Source organism: Pristiophorus japonicus, chromosome 5 (genome assembly GCF_044704955.1).
Source record: "Pristiophorus japonicus isolate sPriJap1 chromosome 5, sPriJap1.hap1, whole genome shotgun sequence".
Classification (NCBI taxonomy): Eukaryota; Metazoa; Chordata; class Chondrichthyes; family Pristiophoridae; genus Pristiophorus; species Pristiophorus japonicus.
The window spans coordinates 214,158,076-214,178,250 of NC_091981.1; the positions used below are offsets into that span (position 1 = coordinate 214,158,076).

A 20,175-nucleotide genomic window follows, 5' to 3' on the forward strand; every position below is an offset into this window, starting at 1 on the left:
CAGTCCCCTTCCTGGGCTTCTCGAAACAGAAGGAAGCAGAAATACAGGGATTTCCAAGGTGCAAACATTGGAGAAAATCCAACCAGTTGAATTGCAAAAAGATTCCAATGACCTGAATACTTGCAGGTGAGTGCCTGCTTTAAATAGCCCTTCCAAAGATCGTTTCATGCCTGCACTGCCCAATATAGAATCGTAGAAATATACAGCATGGAAGGAGGCCATTTCGGCCCATAGTGCCCGCGTTGGACTGGGTGGGTCCTGCACTGAGCACTACTTCCACTTTTTGCCCTGAAAACGGCTCCTAGTAACGCCACAAGGCCCCAATTTACATACTTAAGTCAGGCTCCCGTCTGCTTCAGGAACGGAGCAGGAATGGGGCAGCAAGTATACCATTGGGCCACGAGCATCCCGTTCCCACCGGCTGGAGCAACTTACTATTGGCCCCGTGATCTCAAAAATGAATGGTTAAGTGGAACGAAGAGGTTCTGTCATTCCACCATGTCAGAGTTTGCACAGATAAAAGGGGAGATTTTCCTGGGCCTGCACCCAGAAGCACTTGATCATGTGGCTGCAATGAAAATGGGTGGGACAGAGCGCACACCTTTATTCACCTTCCATTGATTGGAACGCGAGCATCCCGAGCTGCTTGATTTCGCGATATTCATTGTGCCCGGGCGACCTTGTGTCCCTGGCTGCAGACCCTGGAAAATCACCCTGACAGTGTTTACTTTAGGGTATCACTTTAATCCATTTAAAAATAAGTACTACGATAATACAAAGTCAGTAAAGGAGTGCCCAAATGCAGACTTTTTCCAGCTCTTTGTGAGAGTCAACGTTTTACGTTTGACATGCAGCCACAAAATCAAATTGTAGGCTGTTTTATTTCTGTGTAAGAGACGTGAACGAGGGTAGAAGAATTTCAAATTGACCCTCAGATCCAGCAGCAAGACAGAGAATTTGAAATAGATGGTATCATGTATTCAACCATCATTGTAACCCATGTATAAGCTGACCTAAGTTGTACACTGTGAGAACAATGACCACAAGGTGGTGAACTTGTGGGAGACACTCCTAACCTGGACTTTCAGATATAAGAGGGGAAGCTACACCCACCTTCATTACTTCAGTGCTGGAAATAAAGGTTACTGGTCACAGAATGACCTTCTCTCAAGTATCGGCCTCATGTGCATTTATACTGTATCGTAAGGACATATCATTGGCGATGAGAAACTGGGATTTAAATCACGTGAGCATGGCCACTAGCAGCACAGATGAGAGGTACTGTGTTGGTGATGATTGGGACGATTTTATTGAGAGACTACAGCAAAGTTTTGTCACTAAGGAATGGTTGGGACAGGATTCAGCTGACAAACACAGGGCTCATCTCCTGACGGTTTGTGGATCCGGGACGTACTCCCTGATGAAGGACCTTCTAGCGCCAGAGAAGCCGGCGGACAAGACGTTTGAAGAGCTCAGTAAGTTAATCGGGAAACACTTTAAACCGGCGAGCAGCATGCACATGGCAAGACACCGGTTTTACACGCACCGGCGGCGAGAAGGGCAAAGCGTTCCAGACTTCGTGGCAGATCTCCGGCGACTGGCAAGCCTATGTAAGTTCCCAGATACGTGCAGAGCAGAGATGCTACGAGACTTTTTTAATGAGGGCATCGGGCATGCTGGGGTTTTCAGGACACTGATTGAGACCAAAGACTTGACCCTGGAAATGGCGGCCTTGATGGCCCAGACTTTTATCTCAGGGGAGGAAGAGACCAGAATGATGTTTGACAAAAATCTGGGCTCAAACGCAGCAAATGGACAGGGAGTCAACATTGTTAAAGCGGCATACAGTTCTCCAGGCAGACAGGGGCAATCGAACATGCCTGAGCATGTAGTCGAACCCAGAGGGGGAATTCAACAGAGACAATGGTTAGCTGAACGGTGATTCACGCCATCGCAAGGGACAATGCGGCGAGTAATGGGGCCATTAACACCTGTCAATGGTGCGCTTAAGGACAGTCACAGAGACAGTCAGAGACGATCGACTGGTAATGGACCTTTTGTTTCCAACAACGGCTCATGTTGGAGGTGTGGAGGCACACACCCAGCTAGAATTTGCAGATATCAGCAATATACCTGCAGAAACTGCAACGTCAGCAGTCACGGCGCATATGTGCAGGAAGCCTGCAGCCAGGCTGATGTACGAGGAGGAAGACTTTGAGGAGGATGGGCCCGATGTAAGCCCTACGAGGCCAAATGAACAATCGCTGGAACCTGAAGTTCAGTGAGTTCATGTGGAGCACATATACAGTTCATACACCACGACGCCACCGATAATGATGAAAGTGCTCCTCAATGGCATCCCAGTATCAATGGAGCTAGACACGGGGGCCAGCCAGTCCCTGATGAGTATCAAACAGTTCAAAAAGTTGTGGGTGTCCAAGGCCAGGAGGCCAAAATTATCGCCGATTGACGCACAGCTACGGACATACACAAAGGAGATCATTCCGGTGCTAGGCAGCGTCACGGTAGTCGTGACCCACAAAGATTCAGAGAACAGGTTGCCACTCTGGATTGTCCCGGGGGACGGTCCCGCACTACTGGGGAGGAGTTGGCTTGCTGTCATGAACTGGAAATGGGGCGATGTCAATGCAATTTCTTCTGTGGAGCGAGTATCATGCTCACAGATCTTGGACAAATTTGACTCACTATTTCAACCAGGCATTGGCACGTTCATGGGGACCAAGGTAGTAATTCACATAAACCCAGGCGCCAGGCCAGTACACCACAAGGCCAGTACGTGATGCGGGAAAAAGATAGAAAGCGAATTGGACCGCCTGCTGAGGGAAGGCATCAACTCGCCAGTTGAATTCAGTGACTGGGCGAGCCCGATTGTGTCGGTGCTCAAGGCGAATGGGTTGGTCAGGATATGTGGTGATTACAAGGCCACCATCAATCGGGTGTCACTCCAAGACCAGTACCCGTTACCGAGAGTGGAGGACCTCTTTGCGACGCTATCCGGTGGCAAACTTTTTTCAAAATTGGATCTAACCTCAGCTTACATGACCCAGGAGCTGGCGAAGAAGCTGAGCACCATCATGACACACAAGTGGTTGTTTGAGTACAACAGATGCCCGTTCAGGATTCGTTCGGCCGCCGCGATCTTTCAACGAAATATGGAAAGCCTCCTCAAGTCGATTCCAGGGACGGTGGCTTTTCAAGACGACATCCTCATCACGGGGCGCGATACTGAAGAACACCTCCACAACCTGGAGGAGGTGCTACGCAGACTGGACCGGGTAGGGCTGCGACTGAAAAAGGCGAAGTGCGTCTTCCTAGCTCCAGAGGCAGAATTCCTGGGGATGAGGGTAGCAGCAGACGGAATCAGACCCACTGCGTCCAAAACGGAAGTGATCCAGCGTGCACTCAGACCCCATAACACGACGGAGCTGCGTTCGTTCCTGGGGCTCCTGAACTATTTTGGTAACTTTCTTCCCAAATTGAGCACGCTGTTAGAGCTGCTACACGTGCTCCTATGCAAAGGTCGTGAATGGGCCAGGAAAGGGCTTTTGATAGAGCACGCAATTTGTTACGCTCCAACAATCTGTTAACGCTATATGACCCATGTAAGAAACTTGTTCTAACATGCGATGCGTCGTCCTATGGTGTTGGGTGTGTGTTGCAGCATGTTAATGCCAAGGGTCTGTTACAGCCAGTAGCTTATGCCTCCAGCATTCTGACCCAGGCAGAAAGGGGCTACGGGATGGTAGAAAAGGAGGCGCTTGCATGTGTATATGCGGTAAAGAAAATGCACCAGTACCTGTTTGGCAGGAAATTTGAGCTGGAGACAGATCACAAACCCCTAACATCTCTTTTGGCCGACAACAAGGCCATAAATGCAAACTCATCGGCCCGCATACAGAGGTGGGCACTCACGTTAGCTGCCTATGACTATACAATTCGGCACAGACCGGGCATCGAAAACTGCGTTGATGCACTCAGCACGCTCCCACTAGCCACCACTGAGGGGGCTACCGAGCATGCTGCTGAGATGGTCACGGCTGTTGAAGCTTTCGAAAGCAAAGGCTCACCCGTAACAGCTCGTCAGATTAAAATCTGGACAAATAGAGACCCGCTACTGTCTTTAGTCAAGAAATGTGTCCTGAATCGGGACTGGGCAGCCACGTACAGGGCATGCCCTGAGGAATTTAAACCATTTCACAGGCGCAGGGATGAACTCTCGATTCAGGGCGATTGCCTACTGTGGGGAAACCGCATAGTCATGCCCCAGATGGGCAGAGAGGTGTTCATCAGAGAACTCCACAATGAGCACCCGGGCATTGTCATGATGAAGGCAATTGCCAGGTCACATGTTTGGTGGCCAGGGATAGATGCAGACCTGGAACTTTGTGTTTGCAGGTGCAACACGTGTGCCAGCTGGGCAATGCGCCCAGGAAAGCCCCCTTAGCCCCTGGTCCTGGCCCGCCAAGCCATGGTCACGCATCCATGTGGACAACGCAGGTCCTTTCATGGGAAAAATGTTTTTGGTTGTAGTAGACGCCTACTCCAAATGGATCGAGTGTTAAATTCAAGCACATCCTCTGCCATGGTAGAAAGTCTACAGGCAATGTTCGCCGCCCATGGTCTATCGGATGTCTTAGTCAGCGACAATGGCCCGTGCTTCACAAGCACTGAATTCCAGGACTTCATGGCAGGCAATGGAATTAACCATGTCAGAATGGCACCGTTCAAGCCGGCCTCAAATGGCCAGGCGGAATGAGCAGTGCAGATAATCAAACGGGGAATGCTCAGAATCCAAGGGAGTTCCCTATAAAGCCACTTATCACACCTCCTGTTGGCCTACAGATCCCGACCATACTCGCTCACAGGGGTTCCACCTGCAGAGCTGCTAATGAAAAGGACGCTCAAAACCAGGTTATCCCTTATACACCCCACCATGAAAGAAATTGTTGAGAGCAGGCATCAGTCACAATGTGACTACCATGACAGGAATGCGAGGGCGCGAGGTATCGATGTCAATGACCCTGTCTTTGTCCTCAACTACGCTGCAGGGCCCAAATGGCTCACAGGCACTGTGATTGCCAAAGAGAGGAATAGGATTCTGGTAGTTAAACTTACCAATGGACAAATCTGCCGCAAACACATGGATCAAACGAAAAGGAGGTTAGCAACCCCTTAGAAGAAGCAGAGGAAGAACACGATGTAGACTTCACTCCACCTCAGGTGACCGAACACCGGAACCGAGTGGAGGAGAGCCCAGTCACTGTGGGCAGTCCGGACAGGCCTGAGGCACCGCAAACAGCAGACACTCAGGCCAGCACCCAACAACCGGAGCCCCAACTCAGGCACTCTACAAGGGAACGTAAACCACCAGAGAGACTCACCCTGTGATCCGAATAAGACTTTGGAGGGAGAGGTGGTGTCATGTATTCAACCATCATTGTAACCCATGTATAAACTGACCTAAGTTGTACACTGTGAGAACAATGACCACTAGGTGGTGAACTTGTGGGAGACACTCCTAACCTGGACTTTCAGGTATAAAAGGGGAAGCTCCACCCACCTTCATCACTTCAGTGCTGGAAATAAAGGTTACTGGTCACAGAGTGACGTTCTCTCAAGTATGGGCCTCATGTGCATTTATACTGTATAGTAAGGACATATCAGATGGTTCCAGCACATTGTAGCATATAATTATATTTGTTGCAACAATTGTTGTATTTTACAACAATTATCTAATAACCACAACAACCTGGTCACAAATTGAATAAGGGCTGATTTGCTGTTTGTGGGGAAATGGTGAATGGGACCATGTAACAATATTTACTTTTGTTTGTTGCACTATGAAGATGAGTTAGCAAATTGTCATGCAAAAGCACTTCCGTTATAAATCAGAGGAGAATACAGTATATTTAATTTTAACTAGCTTCTCTGTATAGTGCCACCAGTCATAAAAACACACATTAGTGAAATTGTATGTGACTGAGCTGAATCAGTCAATTGCTAGATTTGCAATTAAATAACTGACTGAAACAGATTTGAATTAATAGTTCCAGTAAATCAGTCTGATAAGGCTATGGATCAGGAGATTGTTTCCTGTGTCATGTTCAAATGCATGTACTACTGCCTTCTCTTTCAAGGCTTTTTAGTTATTTTCTCATCATGGCAGATTGAAAAAGCTTTACTTTGGCAAATAGCTGATGAAATATGTCAATTTCAAATAGTTCAAAAAAAAAATGAGTAACGGCTGCAGAAAAATCAAGGGTTTTAAAGCACCACACGCAATCCAGTTGTTGATGGAGCAGCAGCAGCAGTGTTAATGTCAAGGGCAAATTCAGGGCCAGTGTCACCATCAGTACGTCTGTCAGTTTCAGCACCTGTGTCACACTCCTTTACATGACATGTTTGCCACAGATGGCAAGAGTGCCACCAGAAATAATGATACAGGGTAAACAATCAGTCTATGCCATGGGAAGAGGTCATTCCTTTGGTGTCTCACGTGGCAAAGTGCTGCTGGTAGCAATCGAATGACTGCCCCGTCATCGATACTTGCATTGGCTGCACCATTTTCATTCCAGCCACTTTCCGGTGAAAATGTTACCAGATGTGATCTGCTGTATAAACAGGACAATTCATCAGCAAAAGAAATGAGCACTTAAAATAATTTGTAATATAAGAGACATTCAGCGATCATCAATCCTCCATGACAGACCAACACCACAAGCCAGCCAGCCTTGCTCACTAATGCAATCCTTCCGAATAAGCTTCACAGCTTTAAATTGCTTTTAACTTCTGAAATTCTGCACCAATGTCGCACACTCTGCCTACCTCCCCAGCCCGTGCCTGCAATCCACGCTGTCTAAACTTTATGGCTTCAGCCACACTTTACTTTTGAAATGCCAGAACGATGTTTCCCTCTCCTGTGGCCTCATTTTCAAAGGCCTCACGCCAGCATTTCAAAAATAAAGTGCAGCCACCATTGCAAAGGGAGGCAGCAGATGGGAGGACAAGGCAGCAGTGCTGAATGTCTCAGGTCAGGGGTGGGCCTCTGGTGGAGAATCAAGCAAGAGGAGGGCTCCAGGAACAGGTAAGACCTATATTTTTTTAATTTATCTGGAATTGCTTTCTTGTCTGACATCCAATCTTGGATGAGCCTAAACTTCCTCCAGCTCAACTTGGAGCAGACCAAAGCCATCATCTTCATCCACCACAAACTACGTGGCCATACATGGACAGACACATTACGCAATGCTCATCACTTACACTGGGAAGCTGGCGTAACTGAAGTGGAAATTCTCACCCTTCTTCCTCCATCAGATATGTATTCCCATTGGTAAATCCATTGGTGGGGGTAATGGTACTTGGAGCAAGAAAAAGTGTTGTACAATTGACAAAATGTCCCTGATATTAGCAGGGAGGGAGTGGTGCGGGGGGGTGGGGGTAAGTTTTGCATTCGGGCAACCCAGAAGAATGGGTTTCCCTCAGGTAACGGCAGGACCTGATAAACATTTTTTGTCTCCGTTTCCTGGCCGCAGCCAGCCAGATTGCGAGGCTGACTGGCTGTCGGGTGCGTAGGCCTTCGGCTCCAGGCTGCAGCCGAGGAGCAGAGAGGAGGGAGGGAGGGATTGTAAAGGCGGTGTTATGTATGGAGAAAGGGTCAGACTGAACACTCTGAGCTTAAAGTGTGACCCTAGTCTTTTATTGCAGGTCTCCAGAGTGCCTCTTCAACCTGTGAGGCATCGTTAAATATCTGTGCTTCCAAAGGATTACGGGATCCCTGGGACTCCAGAGGATGGGCCCTCTGGTGGCTGTACAGAGTGTATAAAAGTATATAGATATAACAACACTCCCCCCCCCCCCCCCCCCAATGATCGATGTGAGTCAATCTGGGGCTCTTCTTGCCCTGGTTGATTGTCGGTGTGAAAGCTGGTATTGGAAAATCAATTGTTGGGCCCTCGCTGGTCTGCTCTGCAGCTGGTCTTGCTGGGCTGCCTGGTGTGTTGGGTCCTGCTGGGCTGCTGTGGATCATGGGTTCTGCTTCGTGGCCAACCGTGGTGCCAGTTGCCACTGGTATGTATGTTGGGGGATCAAAGAAGGTAGGGGCCAAAGTGAGTTAGTCAGGATAGTCCGTGAATCGGAGTTTGATTTGGTCCAAGTGTTTCCGGTGAATGAGTCCATTTGAAAGTTTGACCCGAAACACCCTGCTCCCGCTCTTTGGCCACGACAGTGCCGGGAAGCCACTTGGGACCTTGTCCATAATTCAATACAAATACAGGATCATTAATTTCAATTTCGCGTGACACATTTGCGCTGTCATGGTATGTACTTTGTTGAAGCCGCCTGCTCTCTATCTGTTCATGTAGATCAGGGTAAACTAATGAGAGCATTGTCTTAAATGCTCTTTTCATGAGCAGTTCAGCAGGTAGGATCCCAGTGAGCGAGTGGGGTCTCGTGCGGTAGCTAAGTAGGACTCTGGATAGGCAAGTCTGCAGTGAGCCTTCTGTTACCCTCTTCAAGCCTTGCTTGATGTTTTGCACTGCTCTCTCTGCCTGACCATTGGGTGCTGGTTTAAATGGGGCAGATGTGACATGTTTGATCCTGTTGTGGGTCATGAATTCTTTGAACTTAGCACTGGTAAAACATGGCCTGTTGTCGGTCACCAGGACATCGGGTAGGCCGTGTGTGGCAAACATGGCCCGCAGGCTTTCAGTAATGGCAGCGGACGTGCTAGCCAACATATCACATTCAATCCATTTGGAGTATGCATCTACAACGACAAGGAACATTTTACCCAAGAATGGGCCTGCATAGTCAACATGTACCCTCGACCACGGTTTGGAGGGCCAAGGTCATAAACTTAGCGGCATCTCCCTGGGTACATTGCTTAACTGCGAGCATGTATTACATCTGTGAACGCAGGACTCTGAGTCCACATCAATACCGGGCCACCACACTTGGGATCTGGCTATCACTTTCATCATTACGATGCCTGGGTGGGTACTGTGGAGATCACTGATGAAGGTGTCTCTGCCCTTCTTGGGAACCACTACATGATTTCCCCAAAGAAGGCAGTCTGCCTGTATAGACATTTCCTCTTTGCGCCGCTTGTACGGCTTTATCTCTTCCTGCATTTCTACAGGGACACTGGACTAGCTCCCGTGAAGCACACAGTTTTTGACTAGGGACCAAAAGGGGTCCTGGCTCGTCCAGGTTTTGGTCTGCTGGGCAGTGACAGGTGATTGCTCACTTTCAAATGCTTCCATAACCATGGTTAAATTTGCGGGCTGCACCATTTCCACCCCCGTGGTGGGCAATGGCAGTCTACTGAGAACATTGGCGCAGTTTTCTGTGCCTGGCCTGTGGCGGATGGTGTAGTTGTATGCGGACAACGTGAGCGCCCATCGCTGGATGCGGGATGATGCATTGGTATTTATCCCTTTACTCTCAAAAAACAGGGATATAAGTGGCTTATGGTCAGTTTCCAATTCGAATTTTAGCCCAAACAGGTATTGATGTATTTTCTTTGCCCCATAGACACACGCTAATGCTTCTTTCTCAATCATGCTGTAGGCTCTCTCAGCCTTAGACAGACTCCTGGATGCGCAAGCAACCGGTTGCAGTTTCACAAAATCATTAGTTTGTTGCAATACACACCCGATGCCATATGACGACGCATCACATGCTAGTACCAAACGCTTACATGGATTATACAACACAAGCAATTTGTTTGCGCATAACAATTTTCTAGCTTTTACAAAGGCATTTTCTTGGCTTTTGTCCCATGCCCATTCGTCCCCTTTTCGCAGTAAGACATGCAGTGGTTCCAGCAGTGTGCTGAGACCCGGTAAGAAGTTACCAAAGTAGTTCAGAAGACCTAAAAACGACCGCAGCTCCGTCATGCTCTGTGGCCTCGGTGCATTCTCGATTGCCTCTGTCTTCGAGTTGGTGGGCCTGATGCCATCCACCGCAATCCTCCTTCCCAAGAACTCCACTTCAGGCACCAGGAAAATGCACTTCGAGCATTTTAACCTGAGCGCCACACGGTTGAGTCGACTAAGAACTTCCTCCAGATTCTGCAGATGCTCGACTGTGTCCCGACCTGTGACCAAGATATTGTCCTGGAAGACCACGGTGTGCGGGACGGACTTCAGTAAGCTTTCCATGTTTCTCTGGAATACCGCCGCCGCTGATCGAATTCCAAATGGGCATCTGTTATAAATAAAAAGACCTTTGTGCGTGTTGATGCAGGTGAGGCCCTTCGATGATTCCTCCAGTTCCTGCGTCATGTAAGCTGAAGTCAGATCCAGCTTTGTGAACGTCTTTCCTCCCACCAGTGTTGCAAAGAGGTCGTTGGCCTTTGGTAGTAGGTATTGGTCCTGCAGGGAGAAACGATTGATTAGTTACTTTATAATCGCCACAGATTCTGACGGTGCCGTCTCCCTTGAGGACTGGGAAAATAGGACTGGCCCACTCGTTGAACTCGATCAGTGAAATTATGCCCTCTCTTTGCAGCCGGTCTAGCTCAATCTCTACCCTTTCACTCATCATGTACGGTACTGCTCTCGCCTTGTGATGGATTGGTAGTGCCCCAGGAATTAGGTGGATCTGCACTTTTGCTCCTTGGAGTTTCCCGATGCCTGGTTCGAACACCGAAGGAAATTTGTTTAAGACATGGGCACACGAAGTGTTGTCAGTGGGCGATAGCACTCGGACGTCGTCCCAGTTCCAGCGTATCTTTCCCAGCCAGCTCCTGCCGAGCAGTGTGGGACCATCGCCCGGTACCACCCAGAGTGGTAGCTTGTGCACCGCACCATCGTAGGAGACCTTTACGGTAGCACTGCCGATTACGGAAATCAGTTCTTTTGTGTAAGTTCTTAGTTTCGTGCGAGGCCTTGCTGCACCTTGCTGAATGGCGGCAGATTAGGAAAAGGGGAGGTGCAGCGAGACCTGGGTGTCATGGTACATCAGTCATTGAAAGTTGGCATGCAGGTTCAGCAGGCAGTGAAGAAGGCAAATGGTATGTTGGCCTTCATAACTAGGGGATTTGAGTATAGGAGCAGGGAGGTCTTACTGCAGTTGTACAGGGCCTTAGTGAGGCGTCACCTGGAATATTGTGTTCAGTTTTGATGTCCTAATCTGAGGAAGGATGTTCTTGCTATTGAGGGAGTGCAGCAAAGGTTCACCAGATTGATTCTCGGGATGGCAGGACTGATACATGAGGAGAGACTGGATCAACTGGGCCTGTATTCACTGGAGTTTAGAAGGATGAGAGGTGATCTCATAGAAACATAGAAAATTCTGACGGGTCTGGACAGGTTAGATGCAGGAAGAATATTCCCGATGTTGGGGAAGTCCAGAACCAGAGGGACATAGTCTAAGGATAAGGGTTAATCCATTTAGGACTGAGATGAGGAGAAACTTCTTCACTCAGAGAGTTGTTAACCTATGGAATTCCCTACCGCAGAGAGTTGTTGATCATTTGATATATTCATGGGGGATTTAGATATGGCCCTTATGGCTAAAGGGATCAAGGGGTATGGAGAGAAAGCAGGAAAGGGGTTCTGAGGGAATGATCAGCCATGATCTTATTGAATGGTGATGCAGGCTCGAAGGGCCGAATGGCCTACTCCTGCACCTATTTTCTATGTTTCTATTTTTCTCTGTTACCACAGTCTTTTGAAAGTCTTTTTGCCCATGATGGACTGGCTCGCGCCCGTGTCCAGCTCCATTGACATCTGGAGTCCATTTAGTTCAACATTCAGCATTATCGGGGGACACTTTGTGGTGAAACTCTACATTCCATGTACCTCTGCCTGCTTTGTCTGAGGCTCTGGTTTATCTTGATCCTCTGTGGATCTGTCCTCCTCTGTTCAGCCATGAACTCATTGAATGGCAGTGCAGGCTAGAAGGGTCGAATGGCCTACTCCTGCACCTATTTTCTATGTTTCTATGTTTCTATGCAACATGGTGGTTTGTAGGATTAACAGGATTTGCAGCTCGCCTGCACATACGTTGGAGGTGTCCCATTGTTCCACAGCCCTTGCAAACGTACTCTGAATCAGCATGAATGGAAACAATGATCATCCCCGCAGCGCCAACAAGGTGTTAATGGCCTTGCATTCATCACCCTTGATGGTGGACTCTGAGACATCAGCGGATGTACAGCTGCAGGTATGTGCGACCTGCCCTGTACGTTGCAATTTGAAAACAACAACACTTTGTTCACAGTATTTGTAGCAGCACTTGTGTGCTGAGAGATTTGCTTAGTATTGTCACTGGTGGCAATGAACGTCTGGGCTATCACTATGGCCTTACTCAAGGGTCTCTACAGTCAAAAGTTTGCGAAGTATGGTTTCATGGCCAATGTCAAGTAAGAAAAAGTCTCTGAGCATGTGCTCCAAATGTCTTTCAAATTCGCAATGTCCTGCAAGGCGTCTTAGCTCAGCGACATAACTTGCCACTTCCTGGCCTTCAGATCTTTTGTAGGTGTAGAACCAGTACCTCGCCATCAGAACGCTTTCCTTCGGGTTCAAATGCTCGCGGACCAGTGTGCACAAATCATCGTATGATTTCTCCGTGGGTTTCGCTGGAGTAAGCAGATTTTTCATGAGGCCATACGTTGGTGCCCCACAGATGGTGAGAAGGATCTCCCTTCGTTTGGCAGCGCTCTCTTCTCCATCTAGCTCATTGGCTACGAAGTATTGGTCGAGTCGCTCCACAAAAATTTCCCAATCATCTCCCGCCGAAAATTTCTCCAGGATGCCCACTGTTCTCTACATCTTTGAGTTCGCTATCTGTATCTCATCTCCAGTTGCTATGTATGGAGAAAGAGTCAGACTAAACACTGTGAGCTTAAAGTAAAGTTTGATCTTAATCTTTTATTGCACGTCTCCAGAGTGCCTCTCCAACCTGTGAGGCCTCCTTAAATACCAGTGCTCCCAAGGGATTATGGGATCCTTTGGGACTCCAGGGGATGAGCCATCTGGTGGCTATAAAGAGTATATACAAGTGTACATATATAACAGGCGGAATGGGGGAGGGAAATCGGAGGCTGGTGTCAGCGGTGGTGGGGAGATGAGAAGGGTTGCGGGGGGAGAGATTGGAGGCCAGTGTCTGGGGAAGTCACGGGTAGATCGGAATGGTCAGGGGAAGAATGGAATGGTCAGGGAAGAATGGAAGGATCGGTGTCGGGCTGAGGGGGCAGGGATTAGATAGATCGGAGGCCGGTGTCAGGGGTGGGAGTAGATCGGAAGAGTTGGAGGGCGGCGATCAGAAGGGTCGGAGGGCCAGAAGGGTCGAGGGGAGATCAGAGGCCACAGCCGGAGAGCACAGAGGAGGGAGGGAGAGATCAGAAAGGCCGGGTTGGTGGAGATCGTGGCTCGGGGAGGAGATCGGATCGTGGGTCTTGAGTCCGATCGCGGGGAGAGAATCAGGTTAGCGTGATGGTCTGAGTGGAAACACTCCTGGTCCACAAGTAGTGTTGGAAAGGCACTTACCTCTTCCATGCAGCAGCCCTCACCTCCCTTTAGCTGGCAGGTTTCCAAAGCCCAGGCAACCCGGCCAGCTAGGGTAAAACCTAAAATGGAGAAAGAATCTGAGGCAGGCAGCCTCATTAAAATATTTAAATGAGCCACTCGCTTCCTGGGTTCTGGTAGGTTGCCTGCCCACCATCCCACCTCCATTGAAACTGGAAATGGATGGGTTTGAGGTGGGTTGGGTTCGGGTTTGTGATGTTTTTTAACATGTTTATATCCCACCCGTCCCAAACCCACCCATTTTTATGGGTTAAAATTCCACTCTATGGGACAGGAGTTACAAATGCCAGCAGGAAAAAAGGGAAGAAAAATGTTTGAGGTAACTGAAATACTGAAATGTCAGCTTAATTCAGTGGCACTCATCACTGAGTCAGCAGGTTCAAGTGGATGCAACACATAGGAACATAGGAAGAAGAGTGGACCATTCATCCCTTGAACCTGTTTCACCATTCAATTAGATCGTGGCTGATCTGTATCTTAACTCCTCTACCCACCCTGACCTTAACCCTGCCAGTGCCTGTCACACATCCAGAGGAATAGGACCAAGTTGGGCCAGACAAAAGAAGGAGAATAAAAGGGAAGCGAGCCCAGGCCGGCAGTGTCTTGCTATAGTGCAGTAGATCCAGGAGGAGCACGCCAGTTCCCCCAGCTCCACATAAAGGTAAGGTTATTCAGATTGACTTACATTTTTGTGCAAGCCTTTGGTGGTTCCTTTAAGGACCACTTGTTTCGCTGTATTACAATCCAAGAAACTGGGTGAAGCAGACCAGGTGCCAGCTCCACTTAACCCTGACGAATGTCTTTGGAAAGGTCCATAAAAAGGCATTAAAGAAAAGAAGAACTTTCATTTATAATAGCGCCTCCAACTGTGCAGCTTTCCCTCAGCACTGCACTGAAGTGTCTGACTGGTTTATATGCTCAGGACTTGAGCTCACAGCCTTCTGACTCAGAGGCGAGAGTGCAACCATTGAGCCAAGGCTAACACATTAAACTCATCACTAGCATATTTGACGGCCTGTTTAATGCCTTTTTTAGGCAATCACCAGGGAAGTCGAATATCACCCGATCCAATCTGGGGTCGGACGTTTTTCAGGCACATTTGGGGCATGGGACATTGCGCCACAAACTTAGTCCTTTTTGCCTTTGTTTTCCACCCGTAAATGGGCACAATGAGAAATTAATCCCTTATAGCACCCTCGAAACACTTCTTTACTATGATTTGAGGCTTTTATGCATCTGCCATCCTTTCGGCTCAACACAGCCTTTGGCCGCCTGGGCCCTACTCTCTGGAATTCCTTCCCTAAGTCTCTCCAACCCCCCACCTTTCTCTTCTTCATAAAACCTGCTGAAAACCTGACTCTTTAGCCAAGCTTTTAGTCATCCTTCTTACATCCTTACTAGCTCACCATCTGTTTTACTTACACTAGGGGTAAAGGGATAGAATTGAAAAGTAGGGAAGTTATGCTAAATCTGTATTGAACCTTGGTTAGACCACACCTAGAGTACTGTGTACAGCTCTGGTCGCCATATTATAAAAAAAGGATAGAGGCACTGGAGAGGATGCAGAGAAGATTTACAAGGATGATACCAGAAATGTGTGGATATACATGTCAGAAAAGGATGAACAGGTTGGGTCTCTTTTCTCTTGAAAAAAGAAGGCTGAGGAGTGACCTAATAGAGGTCTTTGAAATTATGAAAGGTTTTGATAGAGTAGACACAGAGCGAATGTTTCCACTTGTGGGGAAGAGCATAATTAGAGGCCATCAATATAAGATAGTCACCAAGAAATAAAATAGGAAATTCAAAAGAAACTTCTTCAACCAGAGAGTGGTGAGAATGTGGAACTCGCTACCACAGGGAGTGGTTGAAGCTACTAGTGTAGATGCAGTTAAGGGGAGGCTAGACAAGCATATGAGGGAGAAGGGAATAGAGGGTTATGTGGATAGATTTAGATGAGAAAAGATGGGAGGAGCTTGAGTGGAGCATAAACGCCGGCATAGACTGGTTGGGCCAAATGGCCTGTTTCTGTGTCATATATCCTACATAATCCTATGTATGTAATCCTATCTGTGAAGAACCTTGGGACTTTGTTTTGGCAAAAGGCGGTATATAACTTGCAACTTGATACAGTTTCTTTTACAGCAATCTCCTTTGTGATGAAGAAATGATTTCAGGTTATTTTTTGTAGCTTAGAAATTATCATTGCAGATATTAATTGACGAGTAGTTAATGAGCTGGTACAACATTCCTTTTTCTGCTATTTTTAGCAGAGACATTAAACCATTTAAAATAAGCGGATTAGCATCAGTGTTAAATTGTGGGCAGAGGAATGTCATACAAATCTGTTAAGCATTCACCCACCAACAGTAATTTCTAGCTTTGCAAATCTTATTACAATGATGACCGCTTTATGAAAATACAACAAACAGCATGTCTGGCTGATGTGATCTGATTATTTCGTATCAGCTGTGTCAGAAGGTCATGGGTTCCAGCCCCACTCCAGGATCTGAGCACATAATCTATCTCTGCACTGAGTATTGCATTCTTGGTTGTGACTTCTTTAAACCGAGGCGTCATCTGCTCTCTCGGGTGGATGTAAAAGGTCCCATGGCACCAATTGAAGGAAAGCAGGGGAGTTGCCATGTCCAACATTTATCCCTCAACCAATATCACCAAAACAGATCAGCTGGTTATTCATCTCATTGTTTTGTGAAAATTGGCATTTTTGTCTACAAAACAAGTGACTACAGTTCAAAAGTAATTAATGACATAAGGCATTGAGGATGGGAAAGGTGCTATATAAATAAAGTTTTTCTTTAGACAGGCTGCAAAAATCGCTCTTTAAAGCTTGCTGATTAACAATGCTCATGTACTGATGTTGCTCTTTTGTCCCCATGAAGCCCCCTATAGCATCATCACATTCCCTTTTGTTTTCGCCATTATGTTTGGTGACTGTGGACACGGACTTATCATGGTAATTATGGCTCTGGGGATGATCTTGTACAAAAAACACCATAGAAATAAAAAGATCAATAACGAGGTAAGTGTTTTCTTTCACGAAATAATCATCCTGGCAAATAGTAAAAATAAAAGGCTAGACAACAGAATAACCAACATCCACCCTATCACAATCTTATAGGAAGTCAGAAGCTAGAATTTTTAGATTTTTAATTTGTAATTAGTTTGAATTTCATCGTTTTCAAATATTTAATTGAACACTTGTTAAATATTGATTAAAGTGATTTGAAATATTAATTGGTAGGAATGTACAATATTTTAAAATTATCTTGTATTATAAAATTTAAATCTATTAACATTTATAATGTTGAATTGAATCATTTCATTTGCATCACATTAATTCAATTGAAATAATCTTTACTTTGTTTAGATTTTAAGCATTTTGTGTCATGGACGTTATATTGTTCTGCTAATGGGACTCTTCTCAATCTACACTGGACTCATATACAATGACTGCTTCTCCAAAGCTTTCAATCTCTTAGGATCAGCCTGGAATGTCAATGCTATGTTCCAGCCAAATGGACATTGGACGTGAGTTTGTTACTTGAGAATGCCCTTGAAGTATATAAGGATTCTTGCACAGTAGTGTGAAACCTAATAGATCAACACATCTTTTTTTACAAAGGCAATTAAAATTTATTAATACTGCAGTCACACTTTTTGTATTTTAGTTAGTGATTCTTTCAGGTTCAGCTTCACCAATCACTCCCATAAGCAAACCGTCATCTTCTGCACCCTTTACGAGCAAATATCTCATTAAACAATAGAATGACCCAAATGAAACCCTTGATCTGCAGACCAACTACTGAAATATTGCACCTGCCGCTATATGCATTCTCCTCTCTTCAGAGAAAGCATACTGAAAAGTGTTCCATCAAGAAGAGGAACACACAAACAGGAGGAGGCTACAGCCCCTCAAGCTTATTCTGTCATTCAATTAGATAATAGCTGTATCTTAACTCCATCTACCCATTTTGGTTCCATAACCCTTAATACTATTACCTAACAAAAAATTATCAATATCAGTTATGAACTTTTAAATTGACCTCTAGCCTCAACAGCTTTTTGGAGGAGAGTGTTCCAGATGTCCACTAGCCTTTGTGTGACGAAGTGCTTCCTGACATCATCCCTGAACTGCCTGGCTCTAATTTTAAGGCTATGACTTCGTGTTCTGGACTGTCCCTTCAGAGGAAATTGTTTCTATCTATCTACCTTATCAAATCCTTTAATCCTCTTAGACACCTCAATTAGATCACCCTTGAGGCACTATTTCAAGCCTACAAACTGGTTTACTTTATTAAGGTTCATGAACAAATAGAATACAATTTTCACAATGGGATCAGTCAATTTCTAATACTCTTAACAAAGATGCAACCTCACTTAACACTTAGGCATTGACTGATTTCAATCTAAGCTATTCCAAAACCAGCTGTTTCAGATCTTTAAAATGCAAGCTCTTTTTTTATCTTGGAGGTAGAGAGAGGGAGACAGAGCGACAGAGGCAGAGACATAGAGAGAGAATCTTCTCTGTGACCTGTCTTAAGTCTGTGTGGTCAAGGGTTCAGCCTGTTAAGTTGTCAATCACAAAGGGCCTCTTGTTGGGCCTACTCTTAGAATTGTGAGCAAATAACATATCCCTCCTTGTTGATTAATCCAGAAAATAACTGGCTGTTAACCTGATAGTTGACCACCCCTCAACCTTGTTGATAGTGTATTGAGCCTGTTAATTTCTGACCATTTCAGCTGACTGACTTCCTGGGGTCCTTCCATTGTTTCCAAGCTACAAAAGATTGCATAAACAGTAGTTTTGATGCTGGTATGTCTCAGAAGTGACTCCCTCTTGGAGTAGCTAAGTACCACTTCAGATTACCATGGCAACCAGTCTGGTTTCATTTCTGATAACTTAACATTAAGATAACCAGCTGAATTTAACACTAGAAATGTTATAAAATAAAAATCCAGTTCAGGCAATACAAATTGTTGCATTGCTATATAAATAATGATATATTTGCTCTAGCGCAGTCACATGGACCAATGCACTCCATCTGTGCTTCAAAATTCTATGGTTATATGGCACTATAGCTTACTATAACTCTTTTAAAATACATTTTTTATAAGCATTTGTAAAACTCAAATGTGAAAGTATAACATTTTGAAAATAGTGTAGTTGGCTTTGGAGTGGCTGACTTAATGTACTTTCAGTAGTTGTAGGGTCAAGTATTGATTTTGATGATGTTCATGTCTACAAATTATTTTCAGTAATGAAACGTTACAGAAGTCAGCCATACTCCAGTTGAATCCTGCGGTGCTAGGAGTGTTTTCAGGAAAACCATATCCATTTGGCATTGACCCAGTAAGTGGTATTTACCTCCTGCAGGCTCCAATATCGGTCCCTCCATCAAAACCTTTCTTGCATCACTCTATTCTAACATGACTACTGTGATCTCTGAATTGTCCTCTCTTGTTTTTCCTAAGTTCCAAGGGCTGGATTTTCGGCTTTGCTGATTTCGGGTGGTAATGGAGGCGGGGCGGTCAAGTTTGCGCCTAAGTCAGCATAATTGGACAGCTGGGCCCTGAGTGTGGGGCGGAGCGCTAAGGGAGGCATTGTACACTTCTCTTAGGGCGCTAGGCCGGCTGAGCATGCAAGCTAAACAGCCAGCCCAGGAGTTCTTTGAGAGAGGCCTGGGGAGAAAATAAACCTGATAAAAAACACCAAAATCATTCCCAATACATAGCCCAGATCACCACAACATAAATCGCAAAAAAAAAGGAAAAACAATCACACTTACCTGAGGTGGACATTTCTTATGTCACTGCAGCTGGTATAGGTTGAACCACCCGTTTTCATAGGACGTCCCAGCAGGGCACGCTGCGCAGTGTACAGGTCGGACGGGAGACAAAAAGCGAGCAGGTGTCGCAACCAGGGGTATTGCACACCAACTCTTCCAGGCAGTACTGCTCCGCTTCCCTGCAAATCCAGCCCCGAAAACCCCCGCGGGTCACTGGAAGCTGATCGCCTTCCCAGAAGAGTTCACTGCCATTGCCGCCCCTCTGGGGTGAAAACAGAGGCAAAGAGCACTGGAAAATCCAGCCCCAAGAATGCAATTTCATATGGTCTTCCTCCTCCGTACCACCTCATTGTTTTGAAATCAAGATTAACCTTCTGTCTCCTAATCTAATTCGAAAAGCAAATACTGAAGATGCTGCATATTTGAAATAAAAACAGAAAATGCTGGTGACACTCAGCAAGTCAGGCAGCATCTGTGGAGAGAGGAAGGCAGGGTTAGTGTTACTCTCATCAGAACCTTTGCTGAAAGTACATTGCCCTAAAGCATTACCCTACCTTCCTCTCTCAATAGATGACTGGCGTGCTGATTGTTTGCAGCAATTTTTTTCTATTTCCTTGCTTACTCATTCCTTTTATAACCTAACTTTGATATCACCTAAACAGGACCTCTCTAGTTACCAACTCATCTCTTATACTGCTTTTAATTGTGGTCGTGTCCTGCAAGTTGGCCCTGAACCTTGAAAACTGCTACTTTCAACTTTTTGTATATTCATCCTCCAAATATATTTTATGGCCCAAAATCTAATGATCCTGTCA

At 46.1% G+C, this 20,175-nt stretch overlaps 1 protein-coding gene across 1 annotated transcript in view; it reads left to right on the forward strand.

Moving 5' to 3' along the window:
• Positions 1-20,175, forward strand: part of LOC139263956 (V-type proton ATPase 116 kDa subunit a 1-like) — a 242,186-nt gene that overhangs the window by 138,505 nt on the left and 83,506 nt on the right. The window contains exons 11-13 of the mRNA XM_070880048.1: positions 16,454-16,593; positions 16,942-17,102; positions 18,831-18,924. Coding sequence (XP_070736149.1) covers positions 16,454-16,593; positions 16,942-17,102; positions 18,831-18,924 — 395 coding nt within the window. The remainder of the gene's footprint in view (positions 1-16,453; positions 16,594-16,941; positions 17,103-18,830; positions 18,925-20,175) is intronic.